The 20,599-nt window shown below is 34.1% G+C and overlaps 1 protein-coding gene across 2 annotated transcripts in view; it reads left to right on the top strand.

Annotated features, from left to right (window-relative positions):
• The window catches only part of CHD1 (chromodomain helicase DNA binding protein 1), a 76,328-nt gene extending 61,073 nt beyond the window's left edge, over positions 1-15,255 (top strand). Inside the window, exons 31-37 of one of the 2 annotated variants that reach the window (XM_023212213.3) lie at positions 337-600; positions 973-1,113; positions 5,999-6,177; positions 10,011-10,107; positions 11,106-11,157; positions 11,735-11,945; positions 13,727-15,255. In XM_023212213.3, the coding sequence (XP_023067981.2) occupies positions 337-600; positions 973-1,113; positions 5,999-6,177; positions 10,011-10,107; positions 11,106-11,157; positions 11,735-11,945; positions 13,727-14,072 (1,290 nt within the window). In that variant the 3' untranslated portion in view covers positions 14,073-15,255. The remainder of the gene's footprint in view (positions 1-336; positions 601-972; positions 1,114-5,998; positions 6,178-10,010; positions 10,108-11,105; positions 11,158-11,734; positions 11,946-13,726) is intronic. The other variant, XM_023212214.3, reaches the window with a different exon arrangement.
• The last annotated feature ends 5,344 nt before the right edge of the window (positions 15,256-20,599 follow it).

Genomic DNA, 20,599 nt, shown 5'->3' with positions numbered 1-20,599 from the left:
GTGTGTGCGCTCGCGTTTATGGTTCATAACATAGTCTCATTTATAGAACAGAATTCTAACTATCCGGTAGATATTATATAGCACTAGAGGCATAGAGCAAAGGTCCTTCCTTTTCAAACATTTGCCAGTTCGATGAGCTTCTGTCTCCTTTAATTGTATTAGGAACTTGAACGGAACTGGCTTTATAGGAAGGTGAACATTGCATGTATAATTATTAGGGGGATTCTGGGCTGTCTTTCAGAATCCACATACATGCAATCTGTAGTCATGTGAAAAAAAAATTAGTCATTGTTAAAATTTGGTTAGTAATACATTGGCCATACTTGCACTTTCCAGGATGAGATCAGTTCTGTGAAACATCCAAATAAAAAAATTAAAACAGAAAGAGACAGTGAAGAAAAACCTGAGCCAGATGTTTATATAAAGAAGGAACCAGAAGAAAAGAGGGAAGCAAAAGAAAAGGAGAATAAAAAAGAACTTAAAAGGGAGATAAAAGAAAAAGAGGATAAGAAAGATATAAAGGAAAAAGATTTTAAAGAAAAAAGAGAAAACAAAGTAAAAGAAGCTATACAGAAAGAAAAAGACATAAAGGAAGAAAAGGTATGCAAATCATAATAAAAAATAGAAAGTAAAAACAATCAGCATATTTACATTTTAGGAGACTAAAGTGCGTATCAGCCAATACTAGTGTCAATAACTGAGTTCTTCAGAAGCATGTGTGGGTATGCAGTAGAGGAGAATAATAGGTCTGAACACTCTTTCATGCTTTACTTTCAGAGTAACATTACAGAGTAGCTTTGATTGTTTCCCCAAATAAAATTGGGGAAAAAAAATTAAAATAGATGAGGATGTTCAATGAGAATGAGCACTTGTAGAATAAAATGAGACAGTAATTATTTTCTGGAAGTGTTAGTCATTTTGCCTTGTTGTTATTGGGGTTTTGTTTTTGTTTTCTTTTTACTTTTTCTTTAGTTGAGCGAATCCAAGTCTGATGGTAGGGAAAGATCCAAGAAATCTTCAGTGTCAGATGCTCCAGTTCATATCACGGCAAGTGGTGAACCAGTTCCCATTTCTGAAGAATCTGAAGAGCTGGATCAGAAGACATTCAGCATTGTAAGCCTTTGACTTTCTGATTGTTAGTACTAAATCATATAACATTTAAGTTGAAGTTTGTCATTTATAGCTTTTAATTTAGAACTGCATTTGAGTTTATTGTAGATTAGATTGATAAAAGCAATATAGTTAAAATTTGAAGGCTTTTCTTTTTTTTTTTTTTTTTTTTTTTTTTTTTTGGGTTAGCATCTTACTCTGTCACCCATGCTGGAGTGCAGTGGTGCAGTCACAGCCGATTGCAGGCTCACCCTCCTGGGCTCAAGTGCTCCTCCTGCCTCAGCCTCTTGAGTAACTGGACTAGAGACACGTGCCATACAGCCAGCTAATTTTTAGTTTTTTTGTAAAGATGGGGATTTTTTATATCACCCAGGCTTGTCTTGAATTCCTTGGTGAAAAAGGGAGGTAAGCCTGGGTGTGGTGGCTCACACCTGTAAGCACTTTGGGAGGCCAAGGCGGTAGATCACCTGAGGTCAGGAGTTTGAGACCAATCTGGCCAACATGATGAAACTCTAAATACAAAACTCTAATACAAAATTAGCTGGGCGTGGTGGTGGACACCTGTAATCTCAGCTACTCTGGAGGCTGAGGCAGGAGAATTGCTGGAACCCGGAAGGCTAAGGTTGCTGTGAGCTGAGATTGCACCATTGCACCTCACATGACTACATACCCGGGCTGGCAACAGTGAGACTCTATCTCAAAAAAAAAACAAAAAAAACAAGGGAGATAAAAGGAGGCCAAGGTGGGCCCAGGTGCTGGGATTACAGGCATGAGCTGTCATACCCAGCTAATTTCTTAAATTTAGAAGCAACTCAGAGAGACTTTTTAAAAAAGACTTTAAGAAGAGGGGTTTAATGAGTACTTTGAGTGTATTTGTTTTTCTCCAGCTCATATGTCAGATTTTTAAATTCCCGAATGCCATTAAAAAATAAATATGTATATATACACACACACATATATGTAATTGTGCTTCTTATCTATGGTGAAGGACTAGTTTTTTTCACAACTTTTGCAGACCAATATTTTTTTTAAAAAAATACAATAAGAGTGAAATGTTTCACTAGAAAAGTAAAAAAAATATGTACAAAATATGAGCCTAATGTTTTGTTAGTAGATGCAGTAGCTGTAAAGTTGCATTGTCAAATTATACGAGTTTCTAAACAGGCTCAATTTTTGTACCTATGTTGTTTTGGACTGGCAATATCTCTTGTCTGAAATATACTGATTCTGCATGTTGTCATGCCTTTGTGTTCCTCAAAGTGAGGGAGAAACTATCTGTGCCTTTTCTAAAGACTTTATTTACTGAAGATATTTATAATTTATGTATTTATTTATAATTTACTCAATGTATATAGTCATTATTTACTGAATATAATTGTATACTTATGTAATTACATAATATAACAGTATGTATATGGTTAATAGTACTGACTCTTGAGGCAGAATGCTGCTATTTGGAAAGTAAGTATGAAGATTAAATGAATTGGTACATGGAAAGTTTGCAGATCAGTGCTGTCTTCAGAAAAGCTCAGAAAGCTGAGAAATTGATAGTGATTGTGAGACTAAAAAGTCCAATTGCAGAGCAAAACCAGGAAGGAATAATAATTTTAGAGAAAAAAAAAGGCCGAGTGGTGTGAGACACATACGTTGTTTGGCCTTAACTAGGACTAAGAAATGTTTCCTTACAGGCCACAACTGAAGGTAACATTTGTAGTCTGATACATAGATGTGTCATGTTTATATATAGTTACAAGATATACAGATTTATATATAAATATATATTTCTATATTTCCTTTTTAGAGAATGCATGACAACATGCGTGTCTAGAATCTGAATATTTTGTACTAGTTGGAGCAGTTAACATACTTCAGTCACTTGTTAGACTTGGTTGTTAGTTTTATCACTAGTATTAATCAAATGCTATACTTCAAAGATGGAAAATTTCACCTTCTAAAATTATATTTGTTTTTGACCCATTATGTCCCTCTAGATCCCCAGTTTACCCTCTTGTCCTGCTTTCTCTTCTTTTGCACCATGACTAGAAAGTGCTGATTTAATGAACCCACTAATGTATTTCCTACTGATTCCACAACATGCCCTAATATAGTTCAAATATTGTTCATGCCCTTTAAATATATTGGTTCTTACCAGTCTTCTCGTTCTCCCTACTTTGAGCTGTTGACATTCTTCCAATCACTGAGAATATTGAAGACATTCAAAGCTGCTGTGGCTCCTATCTTCCATTTTATTTATTTGAGCCATATGTTTTATCTCTGGACTTTTATTTTTATCTCCTCTGCAGGTTCACAGGTTGAGGTTTCTTCTCTCTTTTTCAGGGGTAACTGTTTTTGTTTTGTTTTTGTTTTTTGCCTACTCTGTATTGGGTGGGACTCGGGGGAGGTGGTATTCTTTTGCTTTTTTGTAGTGAAAACATTAAACTCTTCACTTGAGCTACTTCCCCTTCTCTATGTGGTCCACTAATGAATTAGGTGAGATTGTACCTCTTGCCACTTTTTTTCCCCCACATTTCTTTTTTAGTCTTCTGACTTTTTCATGTAACTGCTGGAATGGAAAAATTCCTACTGTGCACCATGCATGAATTTTCTCTCCATAGATCTTAAATGATATTGTGTGTATCATGGAAATGAGAACTGGAATAGTTCTTAAACATGGACTCTGGAGCCAGACTTTCTGGCTTGTATAGGATTTTACCTCTAAGTAAGAAATTCCATTGTATTTGGGAATAGCTCTAAATAATTACGAAATTCAATGGCCTTTTCTAGGTCATCACTCTCTCAACATATTTGCTTCATGCAAAACCTTGGTTTTCCTTATCTTTTACTGGTTGTCTTCCTAAGTGACAGTATATTTTAGCAGTCAAGAAAGAGCACAGAGTCTGAGGTCAGTTAGAGCTGGATTTGACAGATGTCATTTTATTCTAAGTTTCAGTTTCTTCTATAAAATAGATTAAATACTACTGCAAAGGACTATTGTCAGGGTCTATTCTTATTGCTTCCATCCTGCTCATACCTCCGTTGGTACTCCACCTAGCAACCAGAGTAATCATGATTTAGAGGGAGAATAAAGTCCCACCATTATATTTCTGTGCTTAAAACACTCCAGTGGCTTTCCATCTCATGTAGGAGAAAAGATTCTTAGCCTGAAACCAACCTCATAGCATCTAGTCACCTCCCATCATTGCCGGCCACTTCTCTCACTTACTTGGTTCCAGCGACACTGGTGTTCATACTTTTTTTTAAAACATGTCAAGCAAGTTTTAGGGCATTCATGTTTGTTTTTTCCTCTACTTGGAATGGCTTACTCCTTCATTTTCTTTAGATGTCCTCTCAAACATTGCCCTTCTCTGAAATCTTGTAGAAGATAGGAAGCTCCCTGCTCTTTATTACTTTATTTTTCTTTATCACAGTTGTTGTCACCTGACACACTATTTCTTCTTTATTTACTGGCTCTCTAGTATTATACTAGATTCCAGGTTCCATAAAGGCAGGATATGTTTTACTTACAGCTCTATTTCCTGGGTCTGGAACAATGTCTAGAACATAGTATGTACTAAACTGACATATGTTGGATAAATTATTTTCTAACAGAATATAAACTGCCAAAGTTGAACAAAAAATAGGTAACATAAAGAACAGCAGTGAATAAAATAAAAGTTAGAAAGGAAATTAAAGATTTTCTTAAAGCATCAGATCTGACTGAATTTTAATTTTCTTTATAGTAAGAGAGGTCCTTCAGAGCAGTGGTGTGAGGATTTATTATTTTATTTTTTTGAGATAGGGTCTCACTCTTGCCCAGGCTGTAGTGCCAGTGGCATGATCACAGCTCATTGCAGTCTCCTGGGTTCAAGCAGTCCTCCCACCTTGACCTCTTGAGTAGCTGGGACTACAGGTGTGTGCCACCATGCTTGGCTAATTTTTTTTTTTTTTTTTTTTGGTATAGAATCAGAGTCTCACTGTTGCCCAGACTGATCTCAAACTCCTGGACTCAAGTGATCTTCCTGCTTCAGCCTCCCAAAGTGCTGGGGTTACAGGCATGAGCCACCACACCTGGCCCGATTTCTTAATAAATGATGTTGGATTATCTAAATGTATTGTCTGATGTTGACCCATCATCCTTATATTCCTAGAACTAAACCAGCTTGCTTTCTGTGAATATAATGTTAATTTTTAATTTGTTTTTGCATTTACAAATTTTATCTGAAGTTTCCCTTGTTAGTAATATTTTTATTCTGATTTTGGTAGAAGGTTGTAGTTCCTATTGCTACAATAAAACATGCAGTTCTTAATATGTCAGCCTTTTATAAGCATGTCAGGAATGTACAGGCCAAGGAAAAAGTTACCTTTTGACCCTGTATTCCCCAACCACCCAAAATATGAAGAGCAAGTCATTATTGCCACCTTCTGTTGTTGCAAAAGTTTGGAAGAATAGACAGTTTATATATCCAGCTATATTGATTTTAATAGTTTTGCTAAAATCATTTTACCCTGTATTTAGTGGATAGTAGGGTATATTAAGTTATACTCTGAAATATTTTTACTGTCTCTCTTTTAATATTCTATATTTAAGACTCCTTATAATAGTGTGCTACAGTATAAGAAATACCATTTATGTAGAAGCTAAGTAAATCCAAAACTTTTACTTACTAAAATACTAATTTTAAATGATAATAGAAAGGCTTACTTTCTTGAAAAAAATCTAAAGGGGAAAGAACCGTGATGTATAAGATTTGTGAAGTGAGATTTAATTGCTTATTTTGCTATCAAACAGTGTTATAATATAATATGTAAATATCATTGAAGGAGGTAGATCTTGTTGACTTTAGGTTTTTAATACATGTGTTTATATTCTTGTTTTCTCATTTTAAAGTGTAAAGAAAGAATGAGGCCTGTTAAAGCAGCTTTGAAACAACTTGATAGGCCTGAGAAAGGCCTTTCAGAAAGAGAACAACTAGAACATACTAGACAATGTTTAATAAAAATTGGAGACCATATCACAGAATGTCTAAAAGAGTATACAAATCCTGAACAAATTAAGCAATGGAGAAAGTAAGTGATACACTTTTCAGGAAGTGTTAAATTTGTATTATGTAACTGTCTTTTGTTTTTCTGTCTTCTTTCCTGATTCTGAAGTTTAGGGAACAGGATAATTTTTAAAGAGGTAACCTGCAGATGATTGTTTTAATTTTTCTCCCTTTAACGTTAAAGTTTTTTATTTATGAGTGGTTACTTAGGTATCATGGTATGTAACAAGTGGCATCTCTGCCTTGTTTGACAAGGTTTCATTAAATGACAGCTGTTTCATTAAAATTCAGATTGCATTTTATTTGAAAAAGTCTTTGCAATTTACCAAATTATTATCGGTAATATCTTTTGAGGTTGATGTTCCCACAAAGTTTATTGTTGCATGAATTTAGCAATTTACATCCTGGATACATGTATAAAGTTGTAAAAATTAACATCCTCAAGCAATATAAAATGCAAAAATTAGGAAAATAAAGGTAATGTAGTGCATTATTCTTAAAGCTAAATTTAGCTAATCTAAAGGATTATATTTAATTTCTTCTCTACTTTTTTTAGTGTGAAAATGCTTGGCTTCTATCTTTTACATTTAACCGGAAATACAAAATTTGAAAGCCTGGCAACTTCTCATTTAAATAATACCTTTTGCCAAGAATGGGTTATCATTTTTGCCAAGAATGGGTTATCATTTGCCAATAATGGGTTATCATTTTTGCCAAGAATGGGTTATCATTTTTTCAAGAATGGGTTATCATTTCACTGAATGAAAATATTTAGTTGTATCTTACACACCAATATTTGAATCCTTACAATTAGGGCTTAGATGTTTGAGGTTCAAAGAGTTAGAATATCTACTTTTTCTGCGTTCTAGATGAGAAATAAGGAATATCTTATTGAAATTACACAGTGAATTTGGTTGAAAGTAAATTTAAAAATGAGCAAAGAATTAAAGAATTTGAAATAAAATTTTAAGTAAAATAAAAAAATTACACAGTGACTAATACAAATAGGTACCATTTCAAATTCTGTTTGTTATTAGGAAGGAGTGGGGAAACCTTTGGAAGAAGAGAGACTTAATAGCCAGGAGACTTAACTTTTTCAATGTGTTCTGTCACTTTACATCCTAAGGCTATGCTCTCACCTCACTTTTCTTCATTCAGTTGGGCAGATTACCTTTTTGGTTTTCCCGTTTGGTTCTCAATTACTTTGATTTCGTATGCCTTATTGTTCATTCCTGCTGCCTCTGTCTCTGGTTAAACCAAATTCCCTTAAGAGGGAGATGGGGAAGGAAAGACGGAAATACCCCATGAAGCAAAATAGCTTTTGCTGTCTTGGAGAAATTGTATTTTTATTTATTCATTTTTTTGAGATGGAATCTCACTCTGTTGCCCAGGTTGGAGTGCAGTGGCGGATATCGGCTCACTGCATCCTTTGCCTCCTGGGCTCGAGCTATCCTTCCACCTCAGTCTCCCTGGTAGTGTGGGACTACAGGCCCAGGCTGCCAGGCCCGGCTAATTCTTGTATTTTTTGTAGAGACGGGTTTCACCATGTTGGCCAGGCTGGTGTTGAACTCCTGACCTCAAGCAGTCTGCCTGCCTTGGCCTCCCAAAGTGCTGGGGAGAATTTTTTTTTAATGCAGAAATAAGAAAAAAAAGTACCTTATATTGAGACCTATCATTGGCTGACCCCATCCCCTCAACAACAGTTATTGTGGGCCAGGCGCGGTGGCTCATGCCTGTAATCCCAGCACTTTGGGAGGCCAAGGCGGGCAGATCACGAGGTCAGGAGATGGAGACCATCCTGACTAAGATGGTGAAACCCCCTCTCTACTAAAAATACAAAAAAAAAAAAAAAAAAAAAATTTACTGGGGATGGTGGCACGTGCCCGTAGACCCAGCTACTCGGGAGGCTGAGGCAAGAGAATCGCTTGAACTAAGGAGGCAGAAGTCACAGCTGTTTTGCTTTATGGGATATTTCCCTCTTTCCTTCCCCATCTGGGGAATTGTACAGAATGAAAGAAGATAGAAATCTAAAGATTACAGAACGGTTGGCATTAAGCAAGTGTTACAGTAGTTACCGTAATGATCTTTTTGTTTTTTGCTTACAATTTTTTTCAATATATTTTTTCACCAGATTTCTTAAAAAGAACTGAAATGCAACACTAGTTTTTATTTAAAGATCACTAATAAAGTGATGGCCAAAATAGAATGTATATTTGTATTTTATTTGTCTATCCAAATATGCCTCATTCTAGCTGATCCTTTTAATAGTATTACTTGTAGGAAATATGAACAGATATTTACTATTCCATTTTACAGAAGGAAAAAAATGGATTCAGTTGAAAAGCATTTTAGGGCTGGAACTGGAGAATAACAGAGGAAACACTAGGACCTGAACTCTAAAACAGGCACTAATTCTTAGGTTTGTGTAAGTGCTGACGCTTGCCTCAGCTCTGGTGTTTTGTTCAAGATCAGACAGTCATTTGGATGATATAAATAAGACCAGAATCTGGTTCTTGACTAGATTTTTTTTGGAGAAAATATGTATATGTATGTGTGTGTGTGTATATATATATTTTTTTTTTTAATTTAATTTTTTTATTTTTTAATTTTTTTTTTTTTTTTTTTGAGACGGAGTCTCACTCTGTTGCTCAGGCTGGAGTGCAGTGGTGCGATCTCTGCTCACTGCAAGCTCCGCCTCCCAGGTTCATGCCATTCTCCTGCCTCAGCCTCCCGAGTAGCTGGGACCACAGGTGCCTGCCACCACGCCCGGCTAATTTTTTTGTATTTTTAGTAGAGACGGGGTTTCACAGTGTTCGCCAGGTTGGTCTCGATCTCCTGACCTTGTGATCCGCCCACCTCGGCCTCCCAAAGTGCTGGGATTACAGGCGTGAGCCACCGCGCCCGGCCGGAAAATATATTTTTACAAGGAATTTACTTAGGAACAAAAAGGTACTTTATTAAATTCCTACCTTTTACCCTTATGAGTTAACCTTAGAATGTAGATACGTTCGAGATAGTCTGTGAATTTATATAAAGGCTAGATGAATTTTCCCCCTTCTGTGGATTTCAGTTCAGTAAGGTACCATTCAATATATTCTCTTAAGTTCATTTTAAAAATATATTTCAAGGTAAATATTTTACCTCTAGTGTACTTTTGAATCTTCTAGGGACTACTACCCTCCCTTAGAACTTAACATTCCTTTTCTTTTTGGAGGTATATTTAACAATTATAGTTCTTATATATTTAAGGTATACAGTTTGATGATTTGATATACACATGCATTATGAAATAATCACCACAGTTTCTGATTAATTACTGATGCCTCCCTTGGAATGGGAAGAGATACCAAGCTGTACCTCATTTATGGTGTTTGATTGTGTTAACTCTTGGGGCCATTACATTACTATTATTAAATGACAGTTACTTTTTAATGCATTATTTAAGACAGTTCTTTACAAGCATAACCCATATTATCTGATGGTAATTCCACTCCAATTATTAACATACCTGCCCCTTATTTGCATAATCAGGATCACAGTATGAATCTGAATCACTTCCTGATTTAATTTATATCTTTGGTGCATTTCAAATTAGGATTGTTTACTGCTTTTCAGTCTAAAGACTATAAAACGAAGTGATCTGGAAGAGAAGTAAAATACAATGTTTAGTTTCACTGGAGTCTTATTCATATATGAAGTTTTGAAAAAATACATAGAATTAATATCCTTAAGAGTTTGTTCCATAGAGGGCTGTGTATGTGTGTATGTGTTTCTGTTTGGAGGGAAGTAGTTCCATAAAAAAAAACTAAATATTTTCCACCAGACTAATGTAATTTGCCTTTTTTTAAATTCTTCTAGAAACCTATGGATTTTTGTATCTAAGTTCACTGAATTTGATGCAAGAAAATTACATAAATTATATAAGCATGCTATTAAGAAACGGCAGGAATCTCAGGTAAACTTGCCATCATATTTTTTCCCTTAATTTATATAATTAAAACCATGAGACATTCTTTTTACAAAGCAATTTGATTAATAAATACAGAATGAATAAGATAAATTTTAAAAATAATCACCATTGAACACCACAGTAATAGTTGTTGCAGGCAAGATTCACAGAAGAGAAGTAAAGTTAATGGGCAAGAAAACAGGATATTGACAGATCTCCTCTGAAATGTTTATTAATTATAAAGGGAAAATAATAACTTTATAGAGAAACTTGCCTGACCCACCTTAAACAAGTGATCAAGGTTAGTGTCACCAGTGGTTAAGACATATCAGCATGATGAACCCTCTGATACTGAGAAAGGCACATCACTTATGTGGAATTCTTGCCAAAAATATATAAGTGTTATGTGAAAATATCAGACAAGCCCTACTTGAGGGATATTCTATAAAATAACTATCTGCTACTCTTCAGAAGTATTAACAGCATGCAGTAGACTAAGGAACTAGGGAGCTGCCCCAGAGGAAGACATGACAACTCAGTGTAATATGGGCTTCCAAATTGAATCCCCGAGCAGATAAAGAACATTAGTGGAAAAATGTGAAATCTGAATGAGGTCTGTTCTTCAGTTAATAGTGTTATACCAATGTTAATTATTTGGTTTTGATCTTTATACTACGTTTATATAAGATATTAACATTAGGAGAAGCTAGATGAAGGGTATGTGAGAACTCAGTATTTTTGCAACTTTTCTGTTAAGTCAGTTTATTTCAAAGTGAAAAAATATCTTTAAGTCATGGGACAAGTAGTTCATACTTTAAAAACGGAGATCTATAAATGTCATACATGTATATATACACACACATATATATACATATATGTACACACATAAACATTCTAATATCTTGTGTGAAGACTTCAGTATCAGTATTTTCTAAGAATTATCCTTTTTTTGTAAGTTTGTGAAGTCACCTAAAGATTCTTACACATGTGTGCATTTATTTTAGCAAAACAATGATCAAAACAGCAACTTGAATCCTCATGTGATTAGAAATCCAGGTATGTAAGCCTTACTGATTGGGAAAATAAATTTAAAAAAAAAATTTTTTTTAAATATTTGTTTTAAATAAACCAAATGATAAAAAAGGTTCTTACCTTGTTTTTATTTACAAGTACCTTTATATTAAGAAGATACAGTAATTCTGATACATACCTACATTATTATATAAAATGTATTCTCTTAAGCTATAGTTCTTTTTAGTTGATTATCCTTTTAATCATCCTTTTCCCAGTTTCTAGAAATTGTAGAGTAACTGTTAAAATGAACAAATATTCTTTTTAATGTAATTTGGAATAATAATGCATTCTTTCTGTATGAGAGCCACAAAAGTATAGTCTGAGAAAGGAATGGGTCCCATATTTTTTAGTTTTTGTCACATTTCAGAATCAAGTGACCTTTTTAAATTAATCCTTAGTACTGCTTTTATACACCATTTATAAATGCTTTAACTGCTTATATTTGGGAACCAATTTTGTTTTGGCAAGGGTTGAAACGAGCTTTTGTTATCTATCAACTTAAGTTTTTTTTGCCACGTTATTTTTAAGGTCATTAATAAAAGTTGTACTTATCTAACAGATGTGGAAAGATTAAAAGAGAATACAAATCACGATGATAGCAGCAGGGACAGTTATTCCTCTGATAGACACTTAACTCAGTACCATGATCATCATAAAGACCGACATCAGGGAGATTCTTACAAAAAAAGTGAATCCAGGAAAAGACCCTATTCTTCTTTCAGTAATGGTAAAGACCATCGTGATTGGGATCACTACAAGCAAGACAGCAGGTAAACTTGGCAGTCACTTTAGAAATTTTACTTATGCATGTCTTTCTCCTTATCATGATGTTCCTGTATTTAACCTATCAACTAATTCGATCTTCATGCAGTCAAAACAAATCTTGTGAAATAAAGGTGTTGTATATAATTAAGAAAAATTTATGTATTTTAAGAACTGAATTTCTCTATAAAATGGCTTTTGAATTATAAAATTGAGATCAAAGTATGTAGTAAGAAAGTTAATGTAGGGAGTTGCATAATTATAAATTGTGTGGGATTCATTGTTGGTTTTGGAGAATATTGGCTCAAATACTCTTTAAAATATAATAAATGGGATAAAATAAAAACTTGATATAATAGTGGTTCAGGTTTGGCTTAGGAAATTTTGTATTCCATATTTTTAAAAAGTCATGAGGGGAAAAATTAATATATGCAAACACATCTTGTTGAGGTTAAACTTCATCTCAGCAATCTGGAATATTCTTGGAACCAGGAGGGTTTTTTGTTGTTTTTCGAAGCCTTTGAACAGTAAGCAACCTCAGTGTAATAACAGAATACTTTTTATTCCTTTATTGATAAAGAAGTATTGTCAGTAGTTAATGATCATTACTAAAACTTGAAAACAGATTTATAGCATTTATGCTTTTATAGTAAATGGAAGAAACAAATTAGAAGACATTCTTTGTATTTTAGTTGTGTTCACTACAATAATTTCTTTGAGAACCTCTGTCAACACTATGAACACATCAGTTGTAGAATGTCTCTTATTATTAGAAAGCATCAAATAATTAAAAGAAAAAGGCAGATTTGTAATATATATTTCATAGGCTTATACAATATATTGTTTGTAGTAAGGTCAACAAAAAAGGAACACATTATCTTCAGTGTGTGTCAGTTTGGAAAAGGCACTCATTTTAGAGAATACTTCTCATTAAACTGCCACATTTATTTTTTGTCAAGCTGTCACATGTTTGTGGATTAAATTTCTTAATGATTCATGTGTCAAGTCTTACTAACAGTCAAATTTGAGGAAGCTTGTAATAGGCATCAGCAACCAATGAAAAACTTTTTTTTTTTTTTTTGAGACGGAGTCTCGCTCTGTGTCGCCCAGGCTGGAGTGCAGTGGCCGGATCTCAGCTCACTGCAAGCTCCGCCTCCCGGATTCACGCCATTCTCCTGCCTCAGCCTCCCGAGTAGCTGAGACTACAGGCGCCCGCCACCACGCCCGGCTAGTTTTTTGTATTTTTTTTAGTAGAGACAGGGTTTCACGGTGTTAGCCAGGATGGTCTCGATCTCCTGACCTCGTGATCCGCCTGTCTCGGCCTCCCGAAGTGCTGGATTACAGGCTTGAGCCACTTCAGATTATTTCGTAGACTGCTTTCTAGCATTTTTAAACTTTTTCCTGCTTAGTGGTTGATAAAAGGCTCTGGTCTCAGGAATGTTTCAGATAGTTGTAATAGTCTTAATTTCAGCTTTCAGACAATTAAGATGCAGTCATATAAATGATTTGTAAAATAAAAAGCAGCTAATTATCTAAAATAGCCATGTGAAATTAGATGCTATTTTAGGGACTTTGTATGGTTCACTTTAGTTTTATGAATCAAATAGTTTTTCCAAAGAGATATTTCCAGTGATTTTTGAGTTAATTTAGTAAGTTTTATAGTGAAACACTGAGCTTGTATACAGTTAAAAACATGTTTGAAAGTATTTTTATGTTTTTTAGTAATCTTTTATTTGGAAACATTTTAATTTGCATTATTTATCTAAAATTCTCAATTTTTCTTTATTAGATATTACGGTGACAGAGAGAAACACAGAAAACTGGATGATCACAGGAGTAGAGATCACAGGTCAAATTTGGAAGGAAATTTAAAAGATAGATCTCATTCTGATCATCGTTCTCATTCAGATCATCGGTTACATTCAGACCACCGACCAAGTTCTGAATATACGCACCATAAATCTTCCAGGGATTATAGGTATCACTCAGATTGGCAAATGGACCACAGAGCTTCCAGCAGTGGCCCTAGGTCACCACTAGATCAGAGATCTCCTTATGGCTCCAGATCTCCATTTGAACATTCAATTGAACACAAAAGTACACCGGAGCATACCTGGAGTAGTCGGAAAACATAACAAAAACTGCTATTTCATCTTTCTGGACTTTTAGCCATATATCATAAACCAACACAGTAATTGCCTTACATGACTTGAAAGATATAAACAGATCTTCTATCAGTAGCAGTATTGTTACTTCTTTCCAGGATGCAAGGTCTATTATCCCAACAGAAGAGAAAATATTTTTATATTTAAGGATTATGCTGCACTGTACTACAAATGTAGTACTTTTTTTTTGTTTGTTTCTTTTTTAAAGAAATGGAAAATGTTTACTATTACAGGGACCTCAACACTGCCCTCCCATACAGGCTGGATAAAACTGTTTTTAAGTCAGTGATTTTAGACTGACCTCCATTTAAGTTATGTTTATATATGAACTTTACTCTGACCTGTGATCATGTTTCAGGAAGGAATGAAAGAGAGTTCTTTCTTAATAAAGAAAAACACTCAAGGACTTTGTTCATTTCCAAAGCTACTTGTTTACATTGTACACTGCGACCACCTTGCCGCTTTTCATCACAAGCTTGAATATTTAAATTCTGTACTTATATCTGTAAAATAGCCAGGAATTTCCTGTTTGTGATCTATTATTATGCCTTTTTACAAAAAAGAAATGGCTGTAAATTACTGTAAATATTAAAGGAACTTTCCTTACTTCCTTCCCTTTCTCAGGCTTTTTTTGACTGTTCCTTTCCCTACCAACTCAGGCCTTCTTATTAAAAAAAAAAAAAAATCAGTGTAATAACACTTTTTAATGATTTGTCTTGATGGAATCATTGTTTAGAATGTAAAAATGGGGAAAGGGCCACTTTAATTCCATTAGTCCTCTTTTTATACTGAATATTTTATTAGATACATGTTATTTCTTCCCCTTTTTTTCCTTTTTTAGTCAATATTGTGTTTAGTTTTAAAATGGCGAGATGATATGTAAAATCTTAAACTGCATGCTCTGGAAACATTTTTTTCAGATGCATCTGGTTTAAAAGGGTAGGTGTATAAACACTTTTCAGAATCCAAATCGGCCAAAAGTTACTGTAAATCTGTTTGTTTTCCCGTTTCATGTGGGCAATAATGTCAAATGTGCTATGCAGCCAGGTTAACATTTTAGATAAACTTGATTGACTTTTAATATAAACTGTTACAATGCACACTGATTGTATATAAAAACCTTATATATGACAAATTAAATTTAAGAAAAAGGATATGTGGGCTCCTGTAATTTTCTGCTGCATTCTTACTCCTTCAAGCACTTAACACCCCCCGCACTCCCTTTTTAAGTAACGTTTTGCTGCCAGAAAACGTATTTTGGTAAGCAGTTGAATATTTGTAATGTGTAGCATTACAACTAAATCTTTTGGAGAATATATGAATATTCCTATGAAGTGAAACTTAGGCCATAGACATTTTTGCTGGCCCCTTTTGGCTTCCTACAGATATTATTATGGGATGCTTTATATTTATTCACAGATTTTTATTTTGTTTTATATTCAGTGGGATTTTTTAAAGTCATGTGGCACATTCTAGCATGTATGCTTTGATGTAACAAATTTGAATCTTAACTTTGACAAACATAAGTATGTGGATATAACTTCTATAATATTCCTCTGTGTGTCACTGTTAGTTGGCTGTGGGAGCAACCTACAGATATTTGTCCATAGATTTATTTTTTTAAATTTTCCTTTGTCCAATTAGGTCTATGTGTATAAAAGCTTGTGGGTTTTTTTGCTTTTTGTTTTGCAGTAATTTATCTTTCTGATACAGTTACCCTGAAGAATAATGATGGTTTGTTTCTTTTCTGGTATATGAGATAACATGGGAGGGAATAGCTCAGTTTTTTAAACATCTAATTTATATTTAAATGTAAAAGTAATGAACGTAGTCCTGGCACACATTTTTGAAACTTTTATCACTTTTCTCTACATTTAGTATGATTATTATTATTATTATTTTTTTTTTTTTTTGAGACGGAGTCTGCCTCTGTCGCCCAGGCTGGAGTGCAGTGGCTGGATCTCAGCTCACTGCAAGCTCCGCCTCCCAGGTTCACGCCATTCTCCTGCCTCAGCCTCCCGAGTAGCTGGGACTACAGGCGCCTGCCACCTCGCCCGGCTAGTTTTTTGTATTTTTTAGTAGAGACGGGGTTTCACCGTGTTAGCCAGGATGGTCTCGATTTCCTGACCTAGTGATCTGCCTGTCTCGGCCTCCCAAAGTACTGGGATTACAGGCTTGAGCCACCGCGCCCGGCCTAGTATGATTATTTTATTCCACAAGCTAGCATTTGACTAATTTATGATGCTTAAGTCATAAGATCATGGCTAGCATTTTCTAATTTATTACTTTGTAGCAGAGATACTTGCATAATACTCTATTGTGCAAATTTTACAGAACAGTGTTGCATTTTCTGAGACAAGGGAATGGGCTCTAATTTTTAAAATAATGCTACATTTAGTTGAAAGTTTCAGCTGAGTTGAATGAAAAATATAGAACTGTATGTACATTTATCAAATGACAAAATATGTTCATTTTTTGTAAGAGATCAGTAAGTAGAAAAGAAATTAAGACAATGGAGAACAGTACATAAATACAGCAGAACATTCTCTATAAAATATGCTTACTTTTTGTCTTTCACATGCTCATTCTGCTTTGTTATTTTTATCCAGTTATGTTTAATTTTTCAAGGTGAGAGATTATGCATAGTACTGTACCAATACCTTCCACTCTTATACAATAAATGATTCTTACTAAAAGCAATAGCCTGTTTGCTTATAAAGATATTCTTTGTTTAGAGTATGTTAGAAATTAATGTTCAGACTATGGAAAATGAGTTTAAATAATTTTATTTTCAGAGTGAGTAGCTTAATGAGAACCTTTTTAATTTTATGTAATGTAGATTGTATATATAATTTCTTTTTGTAATTAATATGAAAAGGTTGAGTAGGTTATTCATTTTCCTGAAGTTTGTCAAGAATATGCTCTAGGGGTAAATGGCATGATTTGTATTTCTACCCCATTACTATCTCTAACTAGAAAATGATCTTTGCACCCCAAATTAGCTGTCATAGCTTTATAAATACAACAGCTTTAAAAAGGGATAGGGATTTGGAAGAACAACTAATATTTAAATATGGGATTTTTTAAAAAAGACTTTCAGCTTCATAGGAAACTGCAAAAATGTTTTAAAATATTTCTGAGTTAATATGTAAAAGCACATTAATATAGATGCCTCTATTAAATACACATTACTCAATTTTAAAATGCAGACGAAACTTAGATTTTAGCACTGTACAATAATTGTAATGAATGGAGAATGTTATAGGGGACACAATTAGATAGTAATTCAACAACAAATATTTTGAGATAGTGTCAAAATATGGTAAAATTTCTAAGACATTCAATTACAGATATTTTGAAGAAAATTTGAGATTATATTTTCTGACAATAACTAGTAATTGATTTTGTGAAACACTTCTTGCTAATTTTCTTAACTCAAAAAAAATTAGGACCTAATAGGTTGACTCCATTACAGAAATTCCTTGAATTCTGATAGGAAGATCTTGGAATAGGAAATCTTAGCTATGGTGTAAAAGGATGAAAGATGAGATCACTGGGGAAAGTAGGATTAATAAAATATGTTAAAAGGTTGTTACAAGTACCTATACAAATTCTCTAATGGGGCTTCATGCACTGGATTTTCTACACTAAAAGGCCACTAACCACTCTGTCCTTCAGCTTAAAAAAAAAAAAATTAAGGCATAAAAAAATTACATTTATATTTTAAACAAAATTTGTAGTAGAAACTCCATTCAAATGAATGAAATAATTTTAATTCCATGTTCTACTCCACATTTGAGTCCTGATCTAAATATGAAACTAAAGAGGTATGAACAGTCTAAAACTCCTAACGATTCTATTAAAGGAGCTAATGATACTGTTTGCGTTGGTGATACAAAAACTTTATGTGACTGAAAAATGATGTATTGTCATTTCATTATTGTAGACTAATATTCATTAGATTTCAAATTTAGAATGAGCTATGGAACTGCCACTTCTTTACTTGTTACTTTTTTCATTCCTTCTGTTTACTTTTCAAATCTTTGCTTTGTCTAGTGTTCCGCAGGCTGACTGTATTAAGTCCTGGTGTGGTGGTTTCATTATTATTATTATTTTAATTTCTTTTTTGATCAGCTGTTGCCTCTTACCCACTTCTTTTTACTTTCTGGAATCCAATGTCATTGTTATAAGACTTAATTTCTGATTTATTTCTCAACAGCTGTACTATTTTTTTTTTTTTTCCTGTTTCTAGTGCTGACTATCTTTAGCTTCAACCACTACCCTGAAGTCATCTCCACCTAGACAGCTAACAATATGTAATTTTAAAATATGTAAAACCAAACTCAACCCTTTTACACTAAATGACATTAAAAGTTTTAAAAACTACGAGGCTGGGTGCAGTAATCCCAGCACTTCGGGAGGCCGAGGCAGGCAGATCACTTGAGATCAAGAGTCTGAAACCAGCCTGGTTAACCCGGTGAGACCCTCTCTCTACTAAAAACACAAAAATCAGCTGGACATGGTGGTATGCACCTGTAATCCCCACTACTCGGGAGGCTGAGGCAGGAGAATTGCTTGAACCCAGGAGGCAGAAGTTGCAGTGCGCCAAGATCACGCCACTACAGCGTGGGTGACAGAGTGAGACTGCCTCAAAAAAAGAAAGTTTTAAAAACTAGGGTCTTTGATAAATGCATTCACAGCTTTCTGCCTAAGGCACTTTCTACTTAGCTATTTCTGTTCTTTTTGCTCCACTTCAGTCACTCCTCTCAATACAAAGAAAATACTTGACCTTTGCATTGTTGTCCATCTATTAAAAATGCTTATTTGTGATTTATACAAAACTTGTTTCCTCAGTTCAGGTTTCTTTCAGCTCAAATGTCATTTCAAGTCTTGAAATTAGTACCCTGCCCCATCATTTAAAAAAATCCCTTATCTTGCATTTTCTTCTAGCATTACCACTGCTTATATATTTGGTTCATTTGCCATTGACTGCTTCCCCACTAGAAGATAAGTTCCATTAGGGCAGGGACTTTATTTTGTTCACTGCTATATTCTCAGTACTTAATGCCTTGTATCAATTACATTGTTTTCATTTTTTTAGTGTCCTTCCCAGAAATGCTATGCCCTACAAATGGCTAGCATTACCAAACTTTTTGTCTTACTATTGTTAACCTGATTTATTAGTATTGGAAACTATGGTATGCTTTACTGTCTCATGGATTACTTGAGTCTGTTTACTAACTTCCAGTTTTTAAACTTGACTGATAAAAATCACCAGAGGTACTTAAGAAACATAGAAAAACGTAAGCCTCATCTCTTGGAATTAAAATGGCAGGGAAATGCTCCAAGTAATGGGGTTTTAATATCTCTTTCATTGACCTGAATAATTAATACAGAGGTTAATTCCACTGTTATAAATAATACACTAATGCTTAAATGAAAAACTGGTTTCTGTGACTATATGGCTACTTAGGAAATATGATCAATACTTTGCAAAGAGATATGCAGAGACGTGGTATATATAAAATAGGAAAATGTAAAACATTTTGATTTGTCTATTGCTTTACCTTTCTTCTTCATTATTTTTAAAATTAGAAGTGGAGTCTTGCTATATTGCTCCAGACTGGTATCGAACTCCTGGGATCAAGGCAATCTTGCTCCCTCAGCCTCCCAAGTAGCTGGGATTACAGACTCAAGCCACAGTGACTGGGTTGTCTATTCCCTTATCTTTTGAAAAGAAATATATTTTTAGATGGTATCATGAGACACTTATCTTTGTTAATGCACAAGAGCACAACTTGTAAAAACACTAAGAGAAATATGTTGTATTTCCAATGTTTTTAAAGTAAAATTGCAAAAACAAAAAATATCCCCTCTTGCTGTTACTTGCTATATTTTTCCCATTAAGAAATTTACATCATGTTTACCCAAGTTAAATTCACCTTCTCTAGGCATACATCATGATGAGTTTTGACAGATTATGCAGTTGTAACCATCAGCGTACTTAAGATATAAAGTATTTCCATCTTATCAAGTAAGTTCTCTTTTGTTCCTTTCCCCTATACCAAGCCCTTGGCAATCACTGATTTGTTCCTATAGTTTTATTTTTCCCATAATGTCATATAAATTGAATCATATGGTATGTTGCCCTTTGAGTTTGCCTTTTGCTTAGCATGATGCTTTTGTAATTATCCGTGATTTTGCATCTATCAGTAGTTCATTTCCTTTTATTGCTGAGTGATCCTCCTTTCCCAGGTTGGAGTGCAGTGGCACAATCATGGCTCACTGCAGCCTTGACCTTTTAAGTATGTCTGTGATTCATTTTGAGTTGATGTTTTCTATATTGTGTGGAACACAAAAAGTTGTGGGTTCTGTTATTATTTAAATATTATATATCCAATTTTTTCAGCACCATTTGTTAATAAGACTATCCTTTTTTCCAGTACGTATTTATTTATTTATTTATTTATTTATTTATTTATTTATTTATTTATTTA

This window comes from Piliocolobus tephrosceles, chromosome 4, assembly GCF_002776525.5.
Source record: "Piliocolobus tephrosceles isolate RC106 chromosome 4, ASM277652v3, whole genome shotgun sequence".
Taxonomy (NCBI): domain Eukaryota; kingdom Metazoa; phylum Chordata; class Mammalia; order Primates; family Cercopithecidae; genus Piliocolobus; species Piliocolobus tephrosceles.
This window is presented reverse-complemented; position numbering and strand designations above follow the sequence as displayed.